This window comes from Lycium barbarum, chromosome 12 (genome assembly GCF_019175385.1).
Source record: "Lycium barbarum isolate Lr01 chromosome 12, ASM1917538v2, whole genome shotgun sequence".
NCBI lineage: Eukaryota > Viridiplantae > Streptophyta > Magnoliopsida > Solanales > Solanaceae > Lycium > Lycium barbarum.
Window position 1 is genome coordinate 80,057,391 of NC_083348.1, and position 27,911 is coordinate 80,085,301.

The window sequence follows — 27,911 nt, forward strand, 5'->3', positions numbered from 1 at the left end:
CACAAGCAATATTATTCACTCCTTAAAACCAAGCATCTGCCAGCAGTATTGAGAAAATAAAATAGAATTCCAAAGGATAGATCTGAATATTTAGTGGTGCACGTTAACTTTAGAGTGCATATTAGTTGAGTGAATTCAGTGTAACAAAAAGCTCTCATGTTTCAAAGGTAAGATATCTGATCAATCCTTCTACTCCTATAAGAAGGGAAAAAAGAATTGCAGCAGAAGAAGAAAGAGTGTTACATCCTTAGCCTCAAAACTGGAACATATATTTACATGTACAGCTGCAGCAAGCCTGCTATAAAAATTTGAACAAATTGCTTAATTACAAGTTTAAATACCCGTGGAGTGCTCTTGTACCTCAAGAACACAACAAGCTGGAACGAGCCAGGGTTGATATGAATGAAATGATATTATGTGTCCGTTTGATTTTGAAACTGAACTGTATCGAAGAGATTAGTAGTAGATGCAGAAGAAGAGCCTGTGTCAGTTCGTATTGTCATGGTGTTTTGAGTTTGGCTTCCAATTAACTTCTGATTTTTCCTCTCTTGATGAAAATCTTTCATGGCTTTAAACCTCAGGTCGTTGGAGTAAATACTTGCCTCTGGAATTTCTTCTGGAATGGCAATTCGTCCTTCAAGCATAGCCACTGCCTCGGACATGATAGGTCTGAGTGAGGGAGTGGCACTAGTGCACAAGAGTGCCACTTTTACTATTTTTTCAACTTCTTGTTTGTTAATATCAGAACCCAGTCTCTGATCTATAAGCTCATCTATACTCCCACTTTGTTGCAAGTGACAGGCCTGTAATGGTGTAGCTTTTCAGACACAGCTAGTAATTTCAATAAAGGAGTAAAAATGACGAAGAAAGAAGTAGAATATCTTTATTTCACCATCAAACTTTCAAGCTGAGCCTTGTTAACAGAGAAACAGCAAGCAAACAGGGATTAGACATACCCAATCTAAGAGACAAATGCTATTGTCGCTCGGCATGTAGTTATTGTTATTCTTTCCACTGACAGTTTCCAAAAGTACAACTCCAAAGCTGTAAACATCTGCCTTGTCGGTCAAATAACCCCAGAGTGCGTATTCTGGTGCCATGTATCCTCTGCAGGTGGTTAAGATTAGAAGGTTTATCAACATAAGTACACTTCAGATTTCTAGCTAGAAATGAAGTGACCTTACATCGTTCCAGCAACTCGAGTACTAATATGAGTCTTCTCTTCTCCAGTTAGTCTAGCTAGTCCAAAGTCAGAGATTTTGGGATTTAGCTGTCCATCCAGAAGCACATTGGTAGCTTTGATGTCCCGGTGTACAATTTTTAGGCTTGATTCTTCGTGTAAAAAAGCTAGACCTCTTGCTATTCCGACACAGATCCTAAACCTTGTAGGCCAGTCCAATCTCAATCGGCTGTCCTCTGAACCTGAAAATTCACCACTGAGAATCTTGACCAGAGGATAACTAGATTTCTACATAAAGAGAAGGACATGAAAAGCTTACCAAACAAAACGCTGGCAAGGCTATTATTATCTAAATATTCATATACGAGCAGTAATTGGTCTGCTTCAATACAGCACCCATGAAGCTTAACAAGGTTGGGGTGTTGCAAACAAGAAATCGTGCTAATCTCATTCAAGAATTCACGGTTGCCTTGCTTTGACTGAGAGGAGAGCTTCTTCACTGCAACTAATGTACGATCAGGTAATTGACCCTACACCAGATCTGTTTGTTAGATTCCATGGGTTAAGAAGACAGAACAGCACACAGTAGCTTAAGACAGATAAATTTTGAGCAACATATGTATGACCGTGCATAGACCGAGAAGGGTTGGGGTAATGTACTTTGAAGGTTTACATGCTTCTGGAAACAGCACCAAGTCTCGTAAGCAGAGGTACAACATGACATGGAGTCCAAATAAAAGAACAATCACCAGTCTTCCAATTATTAGCATACCTTGTAAACAGGACCAAAACCACCTTCTCCAATCTTGTTTGAAGCATCAAAGTTTTTAGTGGCAGCTTTTATTTGCTTAAGAGTAAAACAAACCATCTGCAGCTCTACACCATTGAGATCTGTCCAAAAAATATATAGAAATGAGTTATTGATTTTTGTGTTCTCTTGTGATAAATAAATTCTTATCATTGCATTATATATATTTTTTTGGAAGAAGTAAGAATATTATTAACAATAAGGGCATTAACTAGCCTGTATACAAGAAGTATACCAAGAGGTAGGAAATCCTACAATCATTGCATTATATCTACATGGCTTTCTTCTCTGATATGGTAAACCCACCCCTCCTAATCCCTGTGGTTGGGGGGGGGGGGGGGGGGGGGTTTGAGTAGCCATGGATTTTTACCAGCTTTTCCCCTTGATGACTCTTAACTTTTGGTCTAACAGTTGGAGGTGGGAGGGTCCCCCAACTACCAATCAACTCTTGTCCAGCATTGACAGTTTGACAAGGTTTATGAAACACATAATGAAGGGATACATTAGAGTCATCAGACTAGTAATAATAACAAGACATGATAACTTTGAAAGCTTATAGTTATGTTGATTGAAAGGTTATGAAAAAGATCAAATACATACTGACTGTAGATGAAAAAGGTACAATAATACCTTTACCATTCTTAATATTCACGTACCAGTAAGATTTGGCACCTTAAAGATGTGGTTCTAGCAGTAATTAAGGTGTTTCTGGATTTGATACAATAATGATGAATCTCCCAGGTTTTCAAAAAAAAAAAAAAAAAAAAACTGAATCTCCTTGGTCAATCAACGTGTTAAGCTATTACATTAAACAAGGTTTTTGATTTTAAAGACCCTCAATATGAACATGTTTGTGTTTTGATCACCTTTGGATGTACAATGAATTCCATTCACCGAGCAGATTAACTACTATTTAAAATTGCAACTTTAAAAACTTTTCATGCTCACCTCTTCTTTTCCTTTTTCTGCATAGGCAGCCTTTCCACCAAAGTATGCTCAATACGAAAAATGTGATACATGCAGCCAAAACTCCAACAATAATATAAATTATTGTGGTCTTTCTGTCCTTGTTTGAACATAATTTGAAATCTGTACCAAAACAAAATGAAAAAAGGGTAAATCAGTGCAGCTAAGGGAGCAGAACCACTAATGCAGGTCAGCATTCATTTAAAAGACTGAAGAAGCTGTATGCATTACAAAGTCCATCTATCTACAGATTCATCCTAACTCAAGCATAGACCAGAACATAGATTCCAAGCTATGGCTCCATTTACAAGCCTTTAGGGCATCTCCACTTGCCAAATGCTGTCAATTCATTTTTTCTCCACCTTTTAAAAATTTCATTGGTCCTAATTATTGCATCAAAATGATGAATAAGAATATATTTTTCCATTTGTATTTTACCATAATTTTGAGTGAAAAACAAATAATTGACAAGATAAGGAGGCCAGTTAGATAAAATGAGAAACATGCCAGGGAAACACCAAAATTCAGTTTCTTGTTCAAGAGAACAAGAAAGATTTACTCCTTCAGTTCAAATCCACCCAAAAATAAGAAAAAGTACGTAGATACATACTTGGGTCAACCGAGATAGCTGATATGAGTGAACCATAATGTCCCCTAAGAGGAATGCGGGCAGTGCCCTTGCCAGCCCAATAAAATCGGATCTCCAAGATACTATCTGCTACAGTGGCATTAAAGTATCTGATCACAGGCCTTTGGACTCCACGAGCTTCCTCTTCAATATTAAAGTCCTTCCAAACTAATTTCTCCTAAAACCAAAAGAAGATTAGTCGAGAATGTGAATCAGCTAATAGCTCTAAAAAGAACTTCATCATTCAGGATAAGCACCTGGATATATATATCAAAGACGCGCCTTCCGATACTGTTATATGTACTGTCATTTTTAAATATTATCTCAGCAAAGTGCAGCTTAACATTGTAACTCCCATTCTCCAAGCAATAACGGAAATAAGTAAGTGAAAGTGGAGAAACCCGTGCTCTATTGTACAGTTCAGGCAGGTTAGTTGATGGTATAGTCTCAATAAAACGTGTATTTTGATCATTAGCATCATCCATGAAGTCTCCGGTGCTACTAAATCCCCAGTACTTATCACTGCGGAAATATCTTGCAGAACCACCTTCAACCTGAGCATCTCCGTCATAATCAATTAGTCTATTGTTTTCTTTAACAGAAACATCATTTCCTCCACAATTCACATGCAAGGAACACCCATCTGCCATGAAAGCAAATGGATTAGGATGGCTAGAGAGATATATCTGGAAAGTCTATGAAAAAAAAAACATAGACCCTTATTACAACACGAAGCAAAGACTACCAAAATTGTGATGCTTAGAGATATATAAATGTCACTTATTGAAAACCTAATAACAAGAATTCAGTAGGATACATGATCTCAAGAGTGTTGGTCCAAAAAATAGAAATATTTGTAACTGACAGCACATTCTTTGCTAACTTGCAGGCAGTATCTTTCAGCTATTCTTTTTAATCGGTTGATATGTTTTTCTGCACGTGTAGTAGGTAAGGAGAAACACTTTCAAATTAATTTATTTTCTTCTTTTGATAAATTATAGCAAACACTTCAATATCTCAAAAAAAAAAAAAAGTTGTCAGTGAGGACAAATATACTTACATCTTGGACAAGTTAAATGCTCTGCACACGGAAGAACATTCTTACTGTAGAAGAAAGCACAAGAGAGATTGGCCTTAGATATATGCTCAGAAGGGAAGAAACAAATCTTAAAGTAAAGCATTCATTTCTCTATTTTAGAAGCTGTAAAAGCTAATATGAGAAACAAAAAGAATGAGAGGATCCATCTTACAGATTCCCTGCTGCTGCAGAGCTCTTGTACAGGTTTATGTAATAATTCCTGTCATAGGAATAAGTATCAGAAACATATGATACATTGTCACTAAAAACATTAAAGAGATACGAACAGAAGGATTCACTGACGTGTTTTGCCGACAAGCTGGTTGGTCCGGGCCTTGCCAAGTAAAGTTATTGTAGGAAAGATCACTGTACATGCAATTCGAAATCTTAGATGTCATAATCCGAAGTATTATAATGATAAGAATGCAATCCATTAGCATTTAAGAGGTGAAAAAGACAAAGAAGCTGTGGAACTATACACAGAAACAATAAATTAAAATCAATAATTTCCATGATATTGCTATTTAACTATGTTTCTGAAAAATTCACACTCTGCATATATGATGCCATGAAATGTTTACACTTTCATCTCAAACCAATATGAGACACAAATATTTAATAAAAGAGAATAAAGACAGACATTACACGTACACATTTATTCCGTTCTTCAAGATTGAGGCAGGTATATTTCCAATGAGCATGTTACCAGATAAAAACCTATTGAAGCAGTAACACAGTAAAGTAACTATTAATGTGGGAAAATAGTGAATGTAACTTTTCATGCTTTGGTAAAAAGAACAAAATATATTTTCACTTGATATAAAGATAATAGCAATACTGCCATCTTATGAGTACTTAAGAAAAACAAAATTTGGCATTGTACTCACACAAATTTAAGCATACTTCTTGCACTTATGTCATCCGGAATTGTTCCAGCGAGCTTATTAAAACTAACATCCCTGCAGTAAGTTCAAACATAGAACACAAGACATAAGAAGCTCTTTTCTCTGTCTGGAGTCTTATGAAGGGGCAAAGGAGGAGGCCCATTTACAAATCATAAAACCTTGCTGGAGTTACATGAATGTCATAGTACCTTAGTAACATTTAGATTAGAGAAGACGGTGTATTACTATACAGACAGAAGAAAAAGGATAAGAAACAAAGTTTAGACGATACTGAAGTTTTGGTTATGATGAACACTTTTTTCTTTTTTGGTAAGGATGGAACACTTTGTTTTTTGCTGTTGACAACACCTTCAATACGGATACTTACTCACCATGCTTCACACAGTTTATGGCTCGTAGATCACATCTATGATGATTGTTATATACATGATCCAACTTCTATTCCAGCTCCAGAATCTATGGCTATTAGAATCGGGTGTATTCACAAACTGGCTGGAGAGGAAATTGTATTAAGCTGATCAACCTTGCAGATTATGTTTAGGAATTTTCGTATGTGCAGCACTCTCATTTGCATTTTGCTTCTTATTATTATTCACCTATAATGAATTTGATGATTTTTAAATCTCTGCCACTAGAAAATATTGAAAAAAATAGCTCTATGATGCCTTCTGAGATTTGTATATTTAACAGCCTTGACGATTGTTCCATCATTTTCAGACACAGGACATGAGAAGTCAGAGATTAGCCAGAACAACACAGAATCTGATGATTTTTAAATCACTGCTACAAGAAAATATAAAGAAAATAAATAGCTCTATGATGCCTTGTGAGTTCTGTTTATTGAACAGCCTTGACTTGTTCCGTTCTCTTTTGAAGCCAGATATAAGCCAGAAGAAGACAGACTAACCAACTTATAAACTCTTACTACTCTGTTTTGTGCCATTTAGAATTAAGTCCCAAGGGGTAAAAAGTGAAATCATAAACCAAATCTTTCAAGCTTAAATGTCATGTATTAAACCCCTTGGGCTATGCGAGCCACAGATGATATTGGTTGACAGACAGTACTGTTCAAGGCTATTGCACATGGACACAATGTTTAACATCAGACATGTAATGATGATGAATGTAATGCATGCAGACAAAGGAATATTCATTTTTTGCACAATTGCATGTGAACTACTTACAATGTTTGTATCGTTTTCAATTGCCAAATGTATCCTGGAATTACTCCAGAAAGGTTGCAGTTTCTCAATACCCTGAATCCAATTAATTAACAGCATTAAGAAGAGATCCATCAAAATTTAGATGCCATCATGCCAATAATAATTGGAATAAACTACAAAGTAACTTACAGTATCACTAGGTCTGTCATGTTAATTAGAGGAGGAAATTCCTGCATTGGTCCTTTTATGTCGCTAATCCTCCTGAATAAGAGATTCAACATGAGAAGTCTTGATGCTGTAAAGAGATCCATAAACTAAAAGAAAGAACTAGATTAGGTCTCAATATTTCAGAGTTCTGCACTCACAGATCGGTTAACATATTGAGAAGAGATATGTTTGATGGAATGGGACCCTCTAAACCGGTGGCATGCAGCTCTCTTCATTCATTATCCAAAAAAGGTGTTAAATACTTGAGACTATGAAATTATTGTGCTATCAAAGATCTTTCAAGATTCTCTGGCATCAGAAGAGAAATTCTTACAATTTTGTAAGTTGTTTCCATTTCTCTATAAAATCTGGAATTGGCCCACTGAGATTGTTATCGCTTATCCTACTGCAAACAAAATATTGTTAAACATAGTTTTCAGATGACTAGCTAGAAGAATAATTGTAGAACTATGTGCTTACAAATCTGCTAAATTTACAAGTCCAGAGAGTGATATTGGCAGCTCTCCCTCCAGTTGGTTGGAAGACAATATCCTGAAATTTAGATCATCTTTCTCCATTGGATATTCAGGTATCTATTTATCACTCAGAATCACACTCGTGGACAGACCTCAAAGATAAAGGAAAAAGAAGGTTCTTACAGTGCCTTTAAGTTTATCAACTTTCCTAGTTCATGAGGAATAACGCCTGAGAATTGGTTCCCTTCAAGGTTTCTGGTCAAAGATTGCTATATAGATTAGTGCACTGCTGATCTTTTTGGGAAGATAATTAAATAACCAGAATTGGAAATGAGATGATGCTTAGATTAATGAACAAGAGCATGTCCGATACTGCTTCAAAGAGAAAAACAAACTATAGCATAAAAGCTGTTAAGCATTGCACTAATTATACTTGAAAAGAAAACTTCAGTAATTTAAAATGGACAAAAACTTATTTCAAAAAATTTCTCCAAAAGCTGTCCAAACAGCTACATAATAAATGAAGATGAGAAATCAGATCAGAGAATCAAAATTTGATACATACATATAGGTTAGGCTGGTAATGTTTCCTATTTCCTTCGGTATTTCCCCTGACAACCGGTTCACAAGAACAGAGCTGGATCAAAAATTTTGCAGTTACAATTGATGATTAACAACATTCATAACAGCTATTTTAACAATATATTAGATGGCGCTTACATGGAATTTAACTGGGTTGACGCCCATTCGATTGGTATACTACCACTGAGGTAATTGTATGCAAAATCACTGAAAATTGAGAAAATGTGAATTCAGTTAATTATGCTTATCAAATTTGAACATTGAATAAGATTCCATGGGAAATAAAAGGAAATGTGACAATAGGCATTCAAAAGGTTCTTACACTTTTTGAATGTAAGGAAGCTTTACCAGTTCAGGTGGAAGAACTCCAGAAAGACTAATACCCTTAAGAGTACTGCATAAGTAATTTCAAGAGTCAAACAGTGTAATTTAATTTATCTAAGAATTTTGAAATAGATATCTTATTCTTATTTAGAAAATGAAACCAATAGTCACAAAATATTGATAGGAACCACTCAACGATGGTGATGAATATAATGCACACAAAAGTGAAAACAGTCAATGATATCAACTTGCTCTTCACATCTCAGGAAGCCTAAGATTTCACGAAATATAAAATGCATTGTACACAGTCTCAAGCAATAAAGATAAAAGAGATCTTTGGAAAAGGCATAGCTTATATATTTGGCAAAACGGAACTCCTTTTTTTTTTTTTTTTTTTTTTTAGCAATGGAAAAGATTGTGATGTGTGACCAGGAGGTCACGGGTTCAAGCTGCAAAAACAACCTCTTGCATAAATGTAAAGTAAGGTTGCATACATAAGATCAATACTCCTCCAATATCTTTTATCTTTTCTTTTAATTGTACGAGGATTAATTTTAAGGTTGCTGCAAAGATGTAGGAAATGGAATGCTAATACAACTTAGTTAAGCATAGTTATGGGTTATCTAGCAGAAATGGCAAGGCTTCAGTAACTTAGAACTTAATAGCTACTTGCTCCAAATAATCTATGTTGGCTCTCCAAACATATGAAGTGCTATAGCCAAATCGAGCAAGATGATGAGAAATTACATAGCTACTATATGGCAGGCAGTATCATTTCCTATGCTGCAGTTGCATTTAACATCAGTTTCGGACCAACTTGGTTGATCAGTTGTCACCCTGACTGCTCCAATCTGACACGATTCACCATTGAACTTCCAGTGTGTTGCTCCCATTGTAACGGCGATTTGTTCCAGAATATTCACTGAGAAATTGCCAAAGCATATGCCAAATAACAGATCGTTAGCCCAATGATGCAAATCTTGCGAGATAGTTGCAAAACAATTCAAGGTGAAGATAAGTGCAAGTCTAATTCTAGTGCAATATGTAGAATCCTACATTTCCTGTCAGCCTTTTGTAGACTAGCATAAAGGATCAAAAGCTATGTCCTTGTTCATGCAAGTTCCTCTAGTGTGGTAAACTACATATCAGTATCCAGAAATGAAGAATTTGGTAGCTCAATTTCACTCAACCTCGAAGCAGCATGGGTAGATGCATTAACCTGTCCTGGGATATAGCGAATATATAGGAGGGTGATGAATCCTTACGGCAGAGGTGACGAATAAGCTACTAATTCATATTATATTTAGCAATACTTTGAATCGCTATGCTTCAATAAGTGTCTAGGATGGAAATGAAACATAGGACTTAATGTACTCTCCAAGGGATGGAGAGAATTCCTCGTAGTAATCTAAGATTGGAAATAAGTATATAGATTCAAGCAAAGATTCTGTCATAGATAAATAGACCAGTGCCAACATAAACCCCTAAATAGTAAATATCACCAAACAAAATCGGGAATTTCAAATGCAAGCCCCACTCCCCTGCCCACATTTTGGAATCGATGATCAATTGGCCAGAAAACCATCAAATACCGTTTTTAGTATATTCTCATCCTGTAATCATCCCTATTAGTTTCAACATTTTCGAGTTAGGCTACAAAGATGCAGCAAGTTCCCCCAGCAAACGTGCAGAACCCATGTGAAATTATGCATCATTTGAATACCTTCTTTCACCAGATTGCATTGGTTCCTTCACATAATACTAAAATTCCCAGTCTTTTGTTTTTGTAAGTCTAAACTTTCCAACCCTAAAGTAAGATTCCATCACAAGGAAGCTTTCTTAAGTATTGCAGTACACTTACTCAAACAAGAACTTTAAATAGAGTCCCCATAGCACAGAATAATCCTTACAGAAAGACAGAGTCATTTGAAGACTAGAATAACTATACAGCAAAATTAACAGTGAGACTGCTCAAACTTACAATAGCCCAAAAAAAAAAATGGTTACTCCAACAAACCTAATCCCCCAAAATTCATGCAACAACTAGAGAACATGCTCCATTTTTCTACTAATACAAAAATTTTAACTGATCCTAGCCTTCTACTCTATACTTTTCTTTTAGAGACTCAAGAATTAATCTTATTTCAAGAAACTTTACTAAACAGGAGGAGAAAAAAGAAAACAGTTCAGAATTCTTGATTTCTTGCACAAATTTGACTTTGTAGTAAAATACATATACCCTTCATGCACCACTCACTCAATCCAACCACCAAAAATGAAAAAAGCTAGAATTTTTACCTTCTTCTTGAGCAACTCTTGACTCACCCAAATTTAACAACATGAAATAGTTCACTACAAGAATCCATGTAAGAAGAGCTGTTTTTAGTGGCAACATTTTTTTCCTTCAAGCTCAAAACACGTGCTACAGTACTGTTGGACGTACAAAATGTACAATTAAAATTTTATCCAAGAAATGATTGAGCCTGAATGCTTGGTTTTTCTTTTTGGTTTATAATCTAAAAGGCTAAAGGTTCTATATGATTCAAAACAGTGTACCATAAATAAAAAATATGTGTGTAAACTGAGCTAGCTGTTTACCAACTAACTATAGTCTATACAATATACATAACACAAGTTGTCTGTTTCATAGAAATTTCTAATGGGAAAAATGAAACTTTAGAGAACAGTAACACGTGGGCCACTGGCGCTAGCCACTTGGTATTTTAATACTTGATGACTTATCTTACTCTCATCCAAGTTTATGTGCCTCTATTGGATGAGATGCAGATATTCAGAATAAAATGTTAATTTGGTTTTCGATAGTATATTATAAATAGTACTCCGTATAATAGAAAATTGTGAAACTTATAATTAAAAAGGTGATAGAAATAATATACATCAGAATTCCAACTTCTATTAGTTAAAAATAAATTTAAATTCTTGATATGTTTAAATGTTATATGAATAGGACAATACTTTTTTTTATTTAATTTTTTATCCGGTGCCGATTATATCCGAATTCGCACCGCGTAGAGCTCTATTGGGGGTAAAGCGCTCTCTACCAAGTATTTTTTCATACTCAAAGCTCAAACCCGAGAGCTCTGGTTAAAGAAAAAACAACCTCATGTGCTGCACCACATCTTTTATTGGTTAATAGGACAATTGTTGATATTCTTAATATACGTCGATTGGTGACAAAGTAAGTAATTTTCGGACGATCCAGACAATGAACATCATCATATGAATAGGACAACTAATAAAACACCAAAAACAAGTACCACATCCCAATCTTGTCGCAGCATCTTTCATTTGATTCAGTATAAGCGGTCTTGTGGCTCTTTTGAGTAACTTTTAGTCTAGCATGCATTAGGGATTTATTTATTTGCCTTTGAAAAAGATCAACATTTTTATTACTTAACATATCTAACTCTTTATTATCAATTTCAATACTTGTATCTAAATATGTAATTGTTATTTATAAATAAGTATAACACTTAAAACCATTTTTCAGCAATCAAAATTTTTCATCTATCTACAATCAATTAACCCAAACAAGACCGTGATTTGCCTTTTTTATAAATGTGGATATAATATGTTTGTATATTTAGATACTACAAAAAAAGGCTACACTATCCCTTAATTTCAAAGAAGAGAAATGAAAAAAAGATAATTATTGAGTTCGAGGAAAAGTGTTATTGCCTAAGGTCGTTTGAATAGAATGTTCTGTGGAAAATTATATGAGAATTTTTAAATGGCAATTTTATTGTGAAACTAGAATAGAAAATAAAGAAAGATAGCGAGTCTACAAGAGTATTAATTATATGAGTAGTTCTTTTATGAATATATTAATTTCATTTTCCATCTAATTAAACTTTGGCATTTGGGAGTAACATTATCTTACCAATTTCAATCTTAGGCAAAATGTTATGCTTTTCCTATAAATGTACGAATATGCATGAATATGAAATTCCGTGCGGCAAATTGTAATTTTGTTGGTATGTCATTATCAGTTTCAAACTTTGTTTTCCAATCATCCAATCCTTGTTCGGTAATCCTAAATTTTTCTTTCTGTATAATAATCTTATAATTGCATTGAATTTTCCCATAGTTGTCTACCAGTCTAGGTGTGAAAACAAATTTTCCAAAATGATGTGGAAACGAAAGAATATTTGATTCCATTAAATTTTAGAAAAAATTTTTTAAAACATGGCCCCTTTGCTCAACAAGTGATTTGAATACTGACGTTGCCTTTTAGAATTAAAATTATGTTGATTTAGAATATGTATATACGTAAATGTTGCCTTAACAAGCACTTGTTGGGAAGGTATGTGGCCAAACTCAACCAATTTGTTTCTGAAATCTTATTATATAGTTTTATTTGACTTTTAACTACAATTTTATTTTTTGTCTGAAATGATAAAAATACAAATAATTGAACTATCCATACCAACATTGGCTTAACTATATTAAATTATTGTGAAGGCCTCTGCAGGTTTTGGAAATTGGCATACTTTGGAAATTTTCTTACGCTGAAATCTGAATACGACTAATATCATAAATCATGTCATGAAAGTGACATAGTTTGGTTGCGTAGGAAACTCCCTGTTGATAATAATACTATGCATTAATAATGACGATATTTTCAGCTTTGTGGACACTTCATTCGTAAAGGTCTTCTCACTAATAAATATTGAAATATGGCAATAACCAGTTAGTAATTATAGGATATGGACATTTTATTTTCTATCAATGTAATGGGTGAGATACTGAGATGAGACGGTACAGGTTTACAACTACTACTAGAGAATACTCCCTTCGGATCAAAAAAAGTCCACGTAGCCTTTTTTTCTTGAATAAAAAAAAGAGTCCACTTAACAAATTAAGAAAGAATTAACCTTACTTTTCCATATTTACCCCTATTAAATGTCATATGATCAAATCTTAATGCCTATTTAATTAGGGGTAATTTAGTCAAATTACCTATTTTTGTCTAGGAGTTAGTATTTTCTTAAGGGGTGTAAAAATGACTAAGTGAACTCTTTTTTTTATCCGGAAGGAGTATCATTAAATATAGACTTAATGCATATGGGGCGGATCTACGTGTTGTCGAGGGCGTTCACCCGAACACCCTCGGCAAAAAATAACAGTGTATATACAAGGTAAATTTTCAGTGTTTACGTGTATATATTAACTTTTGAACACCCTCGGCAAAAAATTACAGTATATATTTAGTTTTTTTTTTTTCCGAACACCCTAAATGAAAATACTGGATCCGCCACGGCCTTACCTAACATAAATTCAAGTAGTCAGATAGTGAACCAAATCATTGGACACCACTTATGGAGGACCTGGATCCTATTTATAAAAGCAGATAATAAACAAAAGCAGGACAGCACTCATATTCTCATACTTCAGAATTCAGATAATGATTTCGCGATAATTATTTATGAATTAAAGAATTTAAAGTAGGATGATTACAGTTAGTCTCATCATTATTTAGACCTCATATAAAAGTCAAAAAAAACAAATAGTCCATTATTGACTTCGAAGCAATAAAATTTAGATTAGGCACTAAGCCACGATCGATACCTTTTCGATAGAATATTCCAAATTGGTAACCAACTAACCCCCAACATCAACACTGTTTTTTTTTTCTTTTAAGAAATGGGTAGCCAGAAAATTACATAAATGAGATATTATAATGGGCGGTATTGAATACTAGTTAATTTTTTTTTCTTTTTTTTAATACATTCTGTTGATGTATAGAAGAGATAAAACTTTTGTACTACTAAAAATAATTTAACAAAGAAACAATTTGCATAAGGAAAAATAAAAAGTAAAAAGTATTGAGGGAAAATATATATGGAAAAAATAAAAGAAAAAAGCAACTCCAAATAGATAAAGCATTGCATGCCTTATGCATCAAGTTCTGGAAGAACCAACTCGGATTGAGAAGTTAACATTTGTTTCAAAGGGAAAAAATTATATAGGTAAGATTCCTTGTTTGCTTTCCTATTTAAATGTTGTTCTTAAATAATACTATTAATCATGCAACAAGATTATGTAGATACAGATTTATGAGTATTTCTCATTAGTTAATGTCTTTGACAGGAATTTGATAAATTATCAATTCTTTTTTTTTTTAATAAATGGACAAATAATGAGTAAATTGCATTAAATGTTTATATGTGCTTCGAATTCATACTAAAAAGTCTCATTAGACTCATATTTTTCTATTTCATTTCCTCTTTGTAGAGAGAAAAGTATATAAGAGGCAAATCAAAATACTTTATATGTATTTAGTTAATTACATGAACATATTAATATTAATAATTAGAAGTCTGACCATGCGTGATTAATCTATTCTGGCTATATATGCAAAACAATGCATAAAGATATACAAAGTTATAAGTAGATCAATCATGGATGAAGGCATTGGTTTCTAGTGAGAAACGTTAAGAAAATTCTCAGAAAATCATTTTAATCAGAGGGAGCGTTGAGCGTGGGTTCTGCTTGGTTCCAAAGAACCTCTCAGGATTGAGAAATCTTTGATCAGATTTAAATTTCAAGTTGAAAAATTTAGAGATTTGGGTATTCTAACATTTGATAACGTGAATTACAAAAAGAAGAAACAAACGATCAGTGAAGAAAGGGAACAAAACAGTGTATAACCCCGGTATTTCTGTTGTTGAAGTGTTTACAGAGAAATCATCAAAATCAAACGATGAACAGACCAAATTTGCACTATTGCCATAACTAAAATATTTTTAAGAGACAAGGTTAATCAGTCAGTAATTATGAATGGGGAGAGTAATTATGAATGGGGAGAAATTGATTGCTTCACATTAGATGCCTTTGGAATTGTTGGCATATGGGAGAAAGAAGAAGAAACTAAAGGATGTGACTTTTGTTATATGTGTGCGTGTCTATGTATACACATATATTAAAAAAAGAGATCAGTTTATAAATACTTATTGCGTAAAACTTCTAATGTCCATTAGGATATCTAGTTATAACGTGCGCATGAATTATTTTTTGGAAACTTTTCAAAAATACACGGCAAGAGTTCGGAACATTTCAATAGCTAGGCTATCAATCTCAAGTGATCGACCACATGGTACAACGCTTTTTATCACGGATTATTACTATCGTTACATCCAATCTTTGCCATTGTGAAAATAAAGCGATTGGTGTAACTATATTGGTGATACATTCCAGTACAATTTTAATTTTCGCGTTATTCCTCTAGCTAATAACTCACTAGCAAGAAATGAAATAAAATTAGTGTCTTTGGTGAAAAAGATTTCTTAACCCACTAGTTAGATATAGCGTTCAGAAACAGCCTAATCCACAAATCTAATTAAATACTTCTTATTATAGCGTCCATAACTAAATCTCTTACCATATCCATTGAAGTACATTCTTCATTCTTGTAATATTATACGTAACTCAACCCTTTTTGTAAAGGATTTTGAGGCCAAAACTGTATAAGCAAAAGACATCATGATCATATTCTCTAATAAATTAATAATGATTTCACATGCTTTATAAATTACTATATTAAAGGACAAGGGCAAAGCTTCTTAGTAAGGACGTACGATCCTAGATTAATCTCGTCAATTACCCTTTATTAGAAGTTAAATAATCTTTCATTGACTTGGAGTTAGAAAGTCAATAAGCAATGACCTGTACTTATATTGGTACGTACAGAACGCCCCATCTTTGAAATAACGATTAATTTAATTAATTTCTTTGAGCAAATTGAGCGATGAAGTGATGTATGAAACGGGAAACTTTTGGAGTTAAATATTCAAAACAAATAAAAGTCAAATAGACTCACTTCAAGCAACAATAAGCAATAATGTGAGAGCTAGTTATAAAATCGTTAAGTTGTTCATACATCGGCGCGATTTCATGAATTTTTTAAATGAATCTTCTGGTTCCAAAGATGAACAAGATAACAAATCTAACAAATAATGAAAATGCTTGGTGCACCAGTCAAATAAAAATTAAATTGCAAATCCATTCTCTAACACTAAAATAAAACTACACCAAATAATTTATGAGTTTACCAATAAGGATTCAAATGAAAATAATCACCAGAAAGAACTCAACTTAGGTTGAACACAAGCTACGTAATTTTTTTATTTTTTTTCGAGCACAAGCAACGTCGTTATCTCTTTAAGGCAATTGATGCACCATCTTGAGAACTTACAATATAATTTGTCATTACTGCCGTTATCTTCTATACTTAATTAGTCCCTCTTGTGTGTGGAAAAGGATCCAAAGAAACAGATTAGATATTAAAGAATTCGATTTTTCATATATGATGGAATATAATTTTAACTCACTAGTGGAAAAGTGTGTTACTTACATAAATTGACTGTGTTATGACTCAAATAACACTACTCCAGTTTCACCAAAAATGATGTTTATTTCTTTAGCATATGCACTGTCCTCTTTGCCATACAAAAAGTTGCCGTACAACAGACACAAATCGATGAATGAATCTTTTTTTGTCTACAGAAGGACATATAGTCTGTATTTCAGGTGTAGCGCAACGAGGCAGAAATTTATACAACTTTGAAATCTAGCTAGGAGGTGCAAAAATGCAGAGCTGGAGAAATATAGCTCCTCGCACTTTTTCTTGGGAGATTAATTTATGTACATTTTATAGAAATCTTACTCACAAAAGAATTGAACAAATAGTTACAACAATCGTACCTCGATGAGGGGCTTTGAACCAATGCATTCCCTCACGAACCATAAGACACAGCTACACCGGCAAGAGATTAAATAAGAATACACAATAAAGTGTCAGTCAGATCTTGATTCTGGATTGTATTCACATAGATCAGAGGCAGTTTGGACGCTTGCTAACTGAGCTTGACTACTTGACGCGCTTTGATTAATTTGCCTCTCTCGTTGAAAATCCTTCAAGGCTTTAAATCTTAAATCATCAGTATACATACTTGCTTCTGGGATATCATCAGGGACATCTCTTTTTCCTTCAAGCATGCCTACAGCCTCAGACATTATAGGCCTGAGTGATGGCGTCGCACTAGTGCATAATAGTGCTACTTTTATGGTCCTTTCTGCTTCTGCTTTGCTGAAGTGAGAACCCAATTTATCGTCAATGAGCTCCTCTATTTTTCCATTTTGTAGCAAGTGACAGGCCTACAATAAAGTTTTATAAGCTAGCAACTTCAAGAGTTCATAGTTAAAAAAGTTAAAAGGACTCTCAATGTTAAAATTAGTAGACTGGTCTGGCTTTCTTGAAGTGCATTAGCAAAAGGGTACAAGAAAGATACCCAATCTAAAAGACAAATGAAATTATCAGAAGGCGCATAGTTATTGTTGTTCTTGCCGCTAACAATTTCCAGGAGGACAATTCCGAAGCTGTAGACATCTGCTTTGTAGGTCAAATAACCCCATAGCGCATACTCGGGTGCCATGTATCCTCTGCAGTTATTAACATACAATTATGTTACAAATTTTACCTAACCATACTGCTGATAAGATAAAGGCAATAAAGAAATCTAGTTTGGATTTTACATCAGAACTTACATTGTTCCAGCAACTCGAGTGCTAATATGGGTATTATCATCTCCAGTAAGTCTAGCTAGCCCGAAGTCCGAAATTTTGGGATTTAGATCTCTATCTAGCAGTACATTAGTAGCTTTAATGTCTCTGTGTACAATTCTAAGGCTTGATTCCTCATGAAGGTAAGCCAGACCTTTAGCAATCCCAACACAAATCTTGACCCTTGTCGGCCAATCAAGTATCAATTGACTTTTCTCTGAATCTAAAGTTGTCCATACTAAAATGTTAATGGGCATTTCATAGAGATCGAACTGGTAGTAGTTTAGAAACTTTTCTTAAAAGAGAAGGTGTAACTTACTAAATAATGCGCGAGCAAGGCTATTATTTTCCAAGTATTCATATACGAGCAGTAATTCAGTCCCTTCAATGCAGCAGCCAAGCAGATTAACAAGATTCGGGTGCTGAAAACAAGAAATCATGGCAATCTCATTTAAAAATTCACGATTTCCCTGTCTTGATGAATGCGAGAGCTGCTTCACTGCAACCGAAGTACCATCAGATAGCCGGCCCTACATCAAATATTTGGTCAGAGTTCACAAACAATAATGATAAAGAAGATACTACATTACTATTGTTACCAGAATAATACCTTGAAAACTGCGCCAAAACCACCTTCCCCTATCTTGTTAGAAGCATCAAAGTTATTAGTGGCAGCCTTTATTTGCTTTAAAGTATAAGAAACGGTCTGCGGCTCCATGCCCTCTAAATCTGTCATGGAAATATAGACTTTACTGGTTAATCATCTATTTACAACTCACAGCTTCTGGATATGGAGTTTCGTTGATCATCATTTCATTACAATGTGCTCTTTCATATCAGTAAAGCATGGATCATCAGCCTAGTCACAAAATTTGCTGGTTAAAGTTACTTCTTTCTAACACTCGTTCAATGATCACCTGTTCTCTGTTTCTTTTTGCATTGCAGATAGCCTTTCCACCAAAGTGCGCTCATTACCAACAGGAAAATGCATGCAGCCACTACTCCAACAATAATATAAGCAGTAACACTCTTCTTATCTTCCTCTGAACAAGATCCAAAAGCTGCACAGAAATGAAGACAAGATTATTAGTGTATGCAGAAGTACGTGTAATAGCAAAATGAGATTCAATCAGTTAAGAGTCAACCAGTTGATTAGAAAGAACTTCAACATGCATATGTCATTCATGGGAAAATAATAGCAAAGTCAATATGTGTGCGCTCATCCAAATAGATTTCCTCCGTTTCTAAACCATCAGCTTACAAACAACATCAATATAAATGGTGAACTTTCCCCCCTTGACATTACTACTAAAAATATACAGCCTCCATCCCTTTTAGGCAGAGATAATGGCAAACACAACTGCTGTACTTAAACAGTTCTAATATTAGTATCGAACTTGTCTGCTGCAAGCCCGGAACTTGCAAGGACCAATTAACTTGGCTTTTGATTGTTCATTCAAATGAATAGCTAATAAGAAATATAGTGCGTGTCTATAAAAGAGAGGCAAATAATTTCAGAATTCCAGGGAAGTAAAAGCTACACTCATCAAGAATTACGAGAGCTTGTAGCATCATAGATCAGTAACATACTAATACTTATAGTTGGTACAGAACCACAAGCAGATCAAGCCAGGTACAAATTTTAATAGCTTAATTCAAAGAAACATTTCCAATAATAAATTAGGAATGCTATTGAAAATTTACTTTTTCAATCATTCAAGCAGGCTGATTTAAAGTTCACAGATTGGCTTTTGATGCTGATAATGTTTTACTTGTCTCAAGATAAATGTCGCAACTCTGAAGAAACCAAAGCAAATCAACTGTTCAGAGAAATACTCCACCAGTTATCTTATGCAATTTCAGAAGCCAACTGGTGTTCAAATAGCACGGTGAAGAATGGCAAGAATCAGAATTCCCCACATATTGACATGGATCATCTTAGATAGCAGACCAATTATATTCTACAACGGAAGTTTATAAACATTGTCAACCTCACAAATAGCCTAACAGAGCATGTAATCATGCACTCCATTGCAGTATTTCTTGTAGAAGCAATTAAATTATCATGTATGAACCTGGTCATATGATATGTACGATCTCTAGAATATCTCTGTGGGACTTCAAAATGATACATGTCCTTTTGTGTTAGTTTTTTACAGAGGCATGCATAAATACACAATATACTTGAAGGAAACCGAAGTGATAAGTGTAATAGTAGATACACTATGATATTCCCCTTAAAATGATGAAGGTTGAGGAACCTTACTTGGTTTGAGTGAAATAGCAGATATTAGCGGACCGTAATGCCCTCTAGATGGAATTCTGGTAGTTCCTTTGCCAGCCCAGTAAAATCGGATCTCCAAAGTATTATCTGTGACACTGGTGTTAAAATGCCTAACCACGGGCCTTTGAACTCCATCAGCCTCATTCACAATATTGAAGTCTTTCCAAACTAATTTCTCCTGAAGTAGAAAGAATATTGTGTAGGTATCTTGTTGAAAGTCAGGGGAATCAATTCAGTGAGATGTTATAATATATTCAGATTAATAGTATACGATATTCTTCCAATTCAAACATCTCAGTATAAAGGAAAGATAAAATTTTGTATTCTAGTATTATAAACTTCTACATAAAGAGACTCTACTTTCTTGTTATTGATCTAATACCTTCCATCTAACGCTTCAGGCCAGACAAAGTTTTTCATTTTTTTTAATTTCATTTTTATTTTTTTTAACAATTTTACAAGGCTTTTCTCTTTGCAGGTCCAGCAGCACCACTCCTTTCCTCTCTCTTCCAGGCTTCAGCCATCTTTTGGGCAGCACGTGCCAAATATCAACAGTCCTATTATTTGTCCAGCTAGCTAATGTGTCACCATGCAGACAGCACAATCTCGCTTCCTAGAGAGTGTTTCTATTGCGACTAGTACAGAAACGTGTTTCTAGTCAACATCGGGTCAGAGTCATGTGAATATTAATCATCACCAAGTCAAATACTGTTGATTGCCAGCTATCCAATCAAGCTGGCGCGGTGCTTGCTTCTCATTAACCATCTAGTTAAGCTGGCAACATGAATGCCCTCAAATTCAATCGTAACTCCTACTCGATTTTGTCTGAGTAGCAGCCTGTCACTTTTCACTTTTGATCTGCAAACTTGAGTTGCTTTATCACCTTGAGTTTGGAAGGCTTGTTGAAGGAGAATTAATGCAGTGATGTGTTAAAATATATTCTAGGTTAATGGTAGAGAGCATTTTTTCTAAGTCTGTAGGGGTAACTTCCCATATGTAATAATCCTTATTTCATTTAGGTTAGCTTACCATATTTATAATTGTCTGAACTTCTATATGTGGAGGCATCTTGTATGTCATCCTACAACCAAATCCAATACAAGTTCTCTTTTTCTTTCCTCTATTTTCACACATCTAATGTAGTTTAACAGTATAGAAAGGTTTTTTTCTAAAAAAAAAAAATACCAACCTGGATGTATATATCAAACACACGCCTTCCAAGACTGGTATAGGTGCTATCATTTGTAAAAGCTATCTCAGCAAAGTGCAAGCTGACATTGTAACTCCCATTTGCCAAGCAATAACGGATGTAAGTGAGTGAGAGGGGAGACATCCGTGCATTATTGTACAATTCAGAGAGGCCTTTTGATGGTGTACTTTCAATAAAACGTGCATTTTGATCATTATTATCATCCATAAAGTCCCCAGTGCTACTCAATCCCCAATAATTGGTGTAAGTACTGAAATATCTAGCAGAACCACCATCAACTCCTGCATCTCCTTCATAATCAACTTCTCTATCGCTCTCCTTTACAGCAAAATCATTTCCACCACTATTAACATGCAACGAACACCCATCTGCCAAGGAAATAATAGAATTAGATGCTCAAAACATTTGTCACAAGTCGGAAAACGATCTAACAGAAAATATTTCCAATGATTAGGTTGCGAATACTCAAATCACCTAAAAACTGTAGATACACGACTTTAGGACTGAAACCAACCTTAAATGTCTCTGTGTTTAATATCAAAAAAGAAACTACTTTGCTACAGTCTCTTGTATAGTTGAGCAATTTTGCTATTCGAGTGAAGAAGAGGAAGGCCAAGTGGCTAAAGATATATTGTCAGATTCTTGCTACTGTTGGATTTCATATTCCATATGAAATTGAATAACTTTCCAGAGAAGTAAAGAACATACTTACACCGAGGACAAGTGAAATCCTTCGTACATGGAAGAATTCTCTTTCTGTAGAAGTTAAAGCACAGAAGCAGTTAGACTCAACTCTGAATCAGATAGGAAAGCAACCACTTCTAAAGCTCAGTTTCATCAGAAATCAGAATTTTAAGTTTTCAGAATAATAAGGAGAATCATCTTACAAGGGGCTTACTGCTGCAGAGCTCTTGTACAAGTTCAAATACAGATTCCTGTAGAAGGAATAATTATCAGAACCAAAGATGCTTATGATTATCCAATAAATAACTTAAGAGCATGAATTAACAAAAATGGACCTTTCCTTACATGTTTTGCTGACAAGCATTTTGGTCAGGTCCTTGCCAGGTAAAATTATTGTAGGAAAGATCACTGCATGCAACGGATGTTGTTAGATGGCTTCTTCCCGATTATGAACCAAGCAGTTGTGAGATTCACATGAAGACAAAAATGTGGAAGAAATAATGCCAACATGAACGAGTCAAAATTCTTTTCGCATGCCACGGCACGATCACTATATTTATGAATAAAAACTGTCACATGTTCCGCAAGGACTGAGCCCATCATACACCAGCAGAGATTGTTATGAAATTAAAATATTAATAAATGTACACTTACACATTTATTCCATTCTTCAGTATTGAGTCTGGTATATCTCCACTCAGCATGTTGCCAGTAAGAAACCTATGCAGAGAACATCAAGCAGTTAGGCAAGAGCAAATCTGGAAGTACAAGAGTGTGTTATACACTTCATACTCTAATTTTCTTATAGAAACATAAAAAGGACGTCACTTTTGAGAGAATCCACTCTTTGTAATTCAACTTACACAAACTTTAGCGTACTTCTAGAACTAATATTGTTTGGGATTTCTCCAACTAACTTGTTGAAGGTAACGTCTCTGCAGAAAATTAAACAGAAAATCATGATTATAAAGTACTTATCAGAAGGAGGAAACAAAGATACGAATCTGTGCGCACAAACTCTTACAACTGCCACATGTATATTGTAGGAGCAAAATATGTAAGAGTCAACTCTATATGTTAGACTAGAGAATGTACTGGAGAGATACAATAAGTGGAAGGATGAGACGTTTAATGAAAAGCAAAGAGCAGCATAAAACCTCTTGATATCAGGGTGTCATATACTAATTAAGAAGCAGCCGCCTTGTTTCCCTATCAGCCTCAATTATCTTTAAGAACTGGAAATGCTAAACATTTTCAAGTCACACAGAGCAAACTAGCTGTGATAAATTTCAACCTTCCATATAAAGAAATTAAAAGGGGCTTTATATTTCCAATGATTTCCCAATATTTTTGACTGGAGAATGTAGTGTTAACTGAAAGAGGAACCAATAAAGGACAGTAAATAGTGTGACCTCAGAGCATCCAATGGTTACAGACAGCGGGGGAAGACAGGAAACCATGTAAAAGCTTTCTCTCAATTTGATACCATGTATTTTTAATGCAGCTGAAGAAGTTTGAATGTGGCAGAAAAATAATTATGTGTCGCATACCACCAAAATTTCATTTTGCCAAACAGTAAGTCCATAACTTACAATGTTTGCAGATCCTTCATCGCCCAAATATATACAGGAAGCTCTCCCGAAAGGCCGCAGTTTCGCAATACCCTGTATCCATTTTTAATTAGCTTAACGAAAGATAGGATGCTTAATAGCACACTCTAACTGTACAATGGTTTCCACATATCAGTATAATTTGACCTACAACGTTTGAATGCCCGCGATATCACTCAGTGAAGGAAATGTCTGAGCTGGTCCACCTATGTCACTGATCCTCCTGTATACAAAATTGACCATGAGAGAACCAGCAGAGAGTAAATGCTCTACAAGAACCTAATGAAAAATAGTTAAGTAATGTCGAAAAGTTCTGTACTTACAAATCTGTTAACTTATTCAGAAGAGATATGTTTGATGGAATGGGACCCTCTAGTCCGGTGGCATGCATCTCCCTTCATATATCGTCAAGAAAAAGTTTAGAAACTCTGCCAATTTTCTTTTTTGAAATTCGGGAGGTATTTCCAAAGATCTTACAGTTTGGTAAGTTGTTTCCAGTTCTGTATGAAATCTGGAATCTGTCCACTGAAATTGTTATCATTTATCCTACTGTTTAGAAAAATTATACTGTGAGATATTCTATTCCACGAAAAATATAGGAGCTAAAAGAATCTGGGCTAGAATTTATGTCTTACAAATCTGTTAAATTTACGAGTTCAGAAAATGAAGTTGGCACCTCTCCCACCAATTGGTTGGAGGATAAAAACCTGAAATTAGAAAAAGGAATAATCACCCACTCATCTATGCATCAATCATTCACGTGCCAAATGCCAATTATTCTTCAGTAGGAGAAGATAACAAAGTGGATGAGAAAAGAGAGGTCTTACAGAGTTTGCAAGTAGATCAGTTTCCCTAGTTCAGAAGGAACATTGCCTGAAAACTGGTTCCCCTCGAGATTCCTGATTGAAAAAAGTTCAATCACCAAAATTATATTTGGGAAACATGACCACTGCACTTCTTTTGCTATATATACCAATAATATAATAAAATTTTATGGTCTTCATCTAGTTAAGAGAATCCAATATCCAGACCGATATCATAGAAGTAAGTTCGACTAGAAATTCGATACATACAGGTACAAAAGGCTGCTGATGTTTCCCAACTCCTTTGGGATTTCCCCGGACAACCGATTTACAAGAACAGAGCTGGATCAAAAAGTATGCAATTACAATTTGCAAGTGAAGACGTGACAAAACTGATCAACCGGAAAGAAACTGGTATTACATGTTAGTCAGCTGTGTCGTGGCCCATTCAACTGGTATGCTACCACTGAGATAGTTGTATGCAAAATCACTATAAACAGGGCAAGATAGAAAAAGGAAAAAGATTGAGTGAGTGATGTTGATATTGGCATGAAAAAAAAAAAGGCTAGTGAGATCAATTAGGAAAAGTTCAATTGTGAAAATGGTCGAGAGTAGCTCTTACATTTCTCGGATGTAGGGAAGCTTTACCAATTCAGGTGGGAGTTCTCCTGGAAGATTTAAACCCTTTAATGCACTGCATAAGTGAAAATAATATACAGACATCAATTATGGAACCAATTGCAATGAAATAAAAAAAGATGTGGACGTACACAAATGAAGAGAAGTACAGAATGATTGCTTGTGATAAAAGAAATCAGATAATAAGTGGTATATTTAGTCAATTTTAGAAAGAAGAGTTAATATGAAGTCACTAGAAGGAAAGTTCTGTTTTGATATGGATTTTCCAGAACCCGATAAAAGCATAGCCTATAATGTTTCTCTTTACAAGCTCCAGGAAAACATTAGTTTGAATAAACCTTTTAAGTAACCATATATATTGGTCAGGGGGAAAGTTAAGTTCATGAAAATCTGAAACCTCTTCACTGCAAAATTCCTTGAGTTTGTTCATTCAATCTTATTTCTGACAAACATCAAGTGGGATTGTCCCCAAGCTGGCTCTGGGGTAACACTGATAATCACGTAGATATTGGTCACATCTATCACTATTGTAGCACTAGAAATAAAGCATGCATGACAAACTAGAAGGTTAGAAACAATTTTATCAATCTTGATTTAGTAATAAGGTGTAAATGCCTCACATTTTTGTGATGTGGTAGACTTCACTTCCATTTTCACGATCACATTCAACAATATTCTCAGACCATCCAAGTGGCTTAACTGTGACCTTAACCTCTTCAATTCTGCATGTATCTGCATCGAAACTCAAATATGTAGCACCCATTGTTTTGGCGATTTGTTGGAGGACATCCACTGAAAAACAATCAGTAAAGTTCAAATCAACTATTATAGATTGCACTATGCAGTCCTACCCAAGGTACTGGAGTATTTGACAACTACAACTGATAATAACCAAGAAGTTCATTTGAGGAAGTTCAGAAAAATTGATTTCTATGTAGTGCTTCCATCAAATTGAAAAGAACTATATAAACTACTGAACACTTTCTATCTGTAAAGAAAGCAGAAAGATTCAAGATTAGGCTGCTCAAAAGAATGTTTCATCCCTTAATGTGACACCTAGGTGCCATGATTGTGAACTAATAAGCGTTCTCTGACAATTAACACCTATAAAAGGGACCTAGATGCACTCCATCAGAAGAACTCCTGAGATACACCAAGTCTATCAAGAGAATATCGACGTGTAGTACACTTCACGCAAAAGTAATCATATAAGAAAGAATTATCCACTTCATGCACTTGATGCTAGTAAAGGGCTTATGAGGAGACTTGCCATTTATATAATGGTATTGTCAGAGCCAACTTGCATACACCTCGGCTATTCCACCAGGTACCTGACACTCCCACCAGTTCAGTGTGCCGAACAACTTTAATTCTCTGGATATCAACTTTTACTTATAGTTCTAGGATAGAAATGACTTATAAAATAATGCAACTCTAGGTATAGAGTATAAGTGCTCAGCTTTAGAGGGGGCTTTACACACTATCTCCACTAGAAGTTTGCACTGAACCTGATTTCTATCAAATTATTCGGTCAGACTATACCCAAGCCATGGCCATGATACTACCTTAAAATGCCTAATAACGCTACTACAAGCCATTTGGGCTAGTACAGTCTACATTTGATAATACATGAAGACACTGGAGAAACTGCAGCCTTATATTAACATCAAGAGAAATTGCAGGCTTAAAACATTATTACACCAAAAAAAGTGACTTAGAGCCTGTTTGGATGGGCTTATGCCTATAAGCTGTTTGCAGCTTATAAGCTAAAAAAAAAAAGTTGGGGTAGTCTAACTTATTTTTTTTGGCTTATAAGCTGTTTTCAGCTTATAAGCTGCTTTAGATAAGCTAAGTCAAATGGGCCCAATTTTTTGAGCTTATTTTAAGCACAAAATGACTTTAAGCTGGCCAGCCAAATACTCAAAAAAACTGAAAACAGCCAATCCAAACGGGCTCTTACAGAACTACAAAATTGAATAAATTTGGACAATAAGACCAAACTTTCAGCAATGAAAGGAAAAGCATAATAAAGTTTCATTTTTTAGTCTTTCTAGATATTAGCAAAATTCAAGAAATAATACAATTATGAACTGACCCAAAGTCAAAGCCAAACTTCCATGGCAAAACAAGCAAATAAAAATATCTCCTAGATTGGAACATCCCAACCACTAGACTTGGCACTAATTTCAGGAATTTGGTAACTAACTTTAATAATCCATGATTTATCTATTTGAAAACAGTAAAGATCACACCTTTTCACTAAATTGAAGTAATTCCACCCATTTCTTGTCTTCTTAAACTCAAAACTCCTCATCCTCTTCAAATTATAATAGAAGGATAGATGCACCCAAGAATTATAGTATTTCTTAATCTGCTAAAGTACCTCACCAACCCCCTTCTTCCCATAGTCCAAAAATACCCATTAAAGCAAGAAAAAGAGCTGCAACATACCTTCTTCTTGAGGCACTTTGCACTCTGCAAATATCAAGAACAAGAAGCAGCACTGTAATCTCACAATCCAAGGTGTTCTGGTCTTTCCATATGGATACATTTTTTTTTTTTCAAGATTCAAAAATGTGTCACAAAGATAAGCCAAAAAGTGCAAGTTCACTAGGAGGAATATATATATATATGTATTCCAAAAATAAACAAGCAAAGAGCAAAAAGAAAGTGCGCATAAAGCTGGAAATGATTGGTGCAGGGAACTGCTGTATCTATGTATGTTCAGACAAAGCAGACGTGATAGTTTATTCTTTTTTTACAAAGAAAAATGGCTGACATC

General features: G+C 34.8%; 1 protein-coding gene across 1 annotated transcript; it reads right to left on the reverse strand.

Annotated features, from left to right (window-relative positions):
• Nucleotides 1–64: 64 nt before the first annotated feature.
• Nucleotides 65–27,911, reverse strand: LOC132624497 (uncharacterized). Its single transcript, XM_060339266.1, has 48 exons — nucleotides 27,581–27,911; nucleotides 25,750–25,921; nucleotides 25,113–25,184; nucleotides 24,912–24,980; nucleotides 24,761–24,832; nucleotides 24,515–24,586; nucleotides 24,323–24,394; nucleotides 24,165–24,236; nucleotides 24,011–24,082; nucleotides 23,839–23,910; nucleotides 23,670–23,741; nucleotides 22,941–23,012; nucleotides 22,732–22,797; nucleotides 22,423–22,485; nucleotides 22,281–22,328; nucleotides 22,106–22,149; nucleotides 21,373–21,761; nucleotides 20,166–20,361; nucleotides 18,817–18,960; nucleotides 18,510–18,628; nucleotides 18,219–18,429; nucleotides 17,885–18,122; nucleotides 17,629–17,779; nucleotides 17,136–17,494; nucleotides 10,616–10,719; nucleotides 9,065–9,239; nucleotides 8,316–8,387; nucleotides 8,132–8,200; nucleotides 7,977–8,048; nucleotides 7,595–7,666; nucleotides 7,416–7,487; nucleotides 7,270–7,341; nucleotides 7,094–7,165; nucleotides 6,918–6,989; nucleotides 6,750–6,821; nucleotides 5,548–5,619; nucleotides 5,312–5,377; nucleotides 4,964–5,026; nucleotides 4,833–4,880; nucleotides 4,643–4,686; nucleotides 3,840–4,225; nucleotides 3,565–3,760; nucleotides 2,937–3,077; nucleotides 1,953–2,071; nucleotides 1,500–1,710; nucleotides 1,185–1,422; nucleotides 957–1,107; nucleotides 65–803 (listed from the first exon to the last, which is right to left on the reverse strand). The coding sequence occupies exons 1-48, from the start codon at nucleotides 27,678–27,680 to the stop codon at nucleotides 414–416; spliced, it is 6,066 nt and encodes a 2,021-aa protein (XP_060195249.1). The 5' UTR covers nucleotides 27,681–27,911; the 3' UTR covers nucleotides 65–413.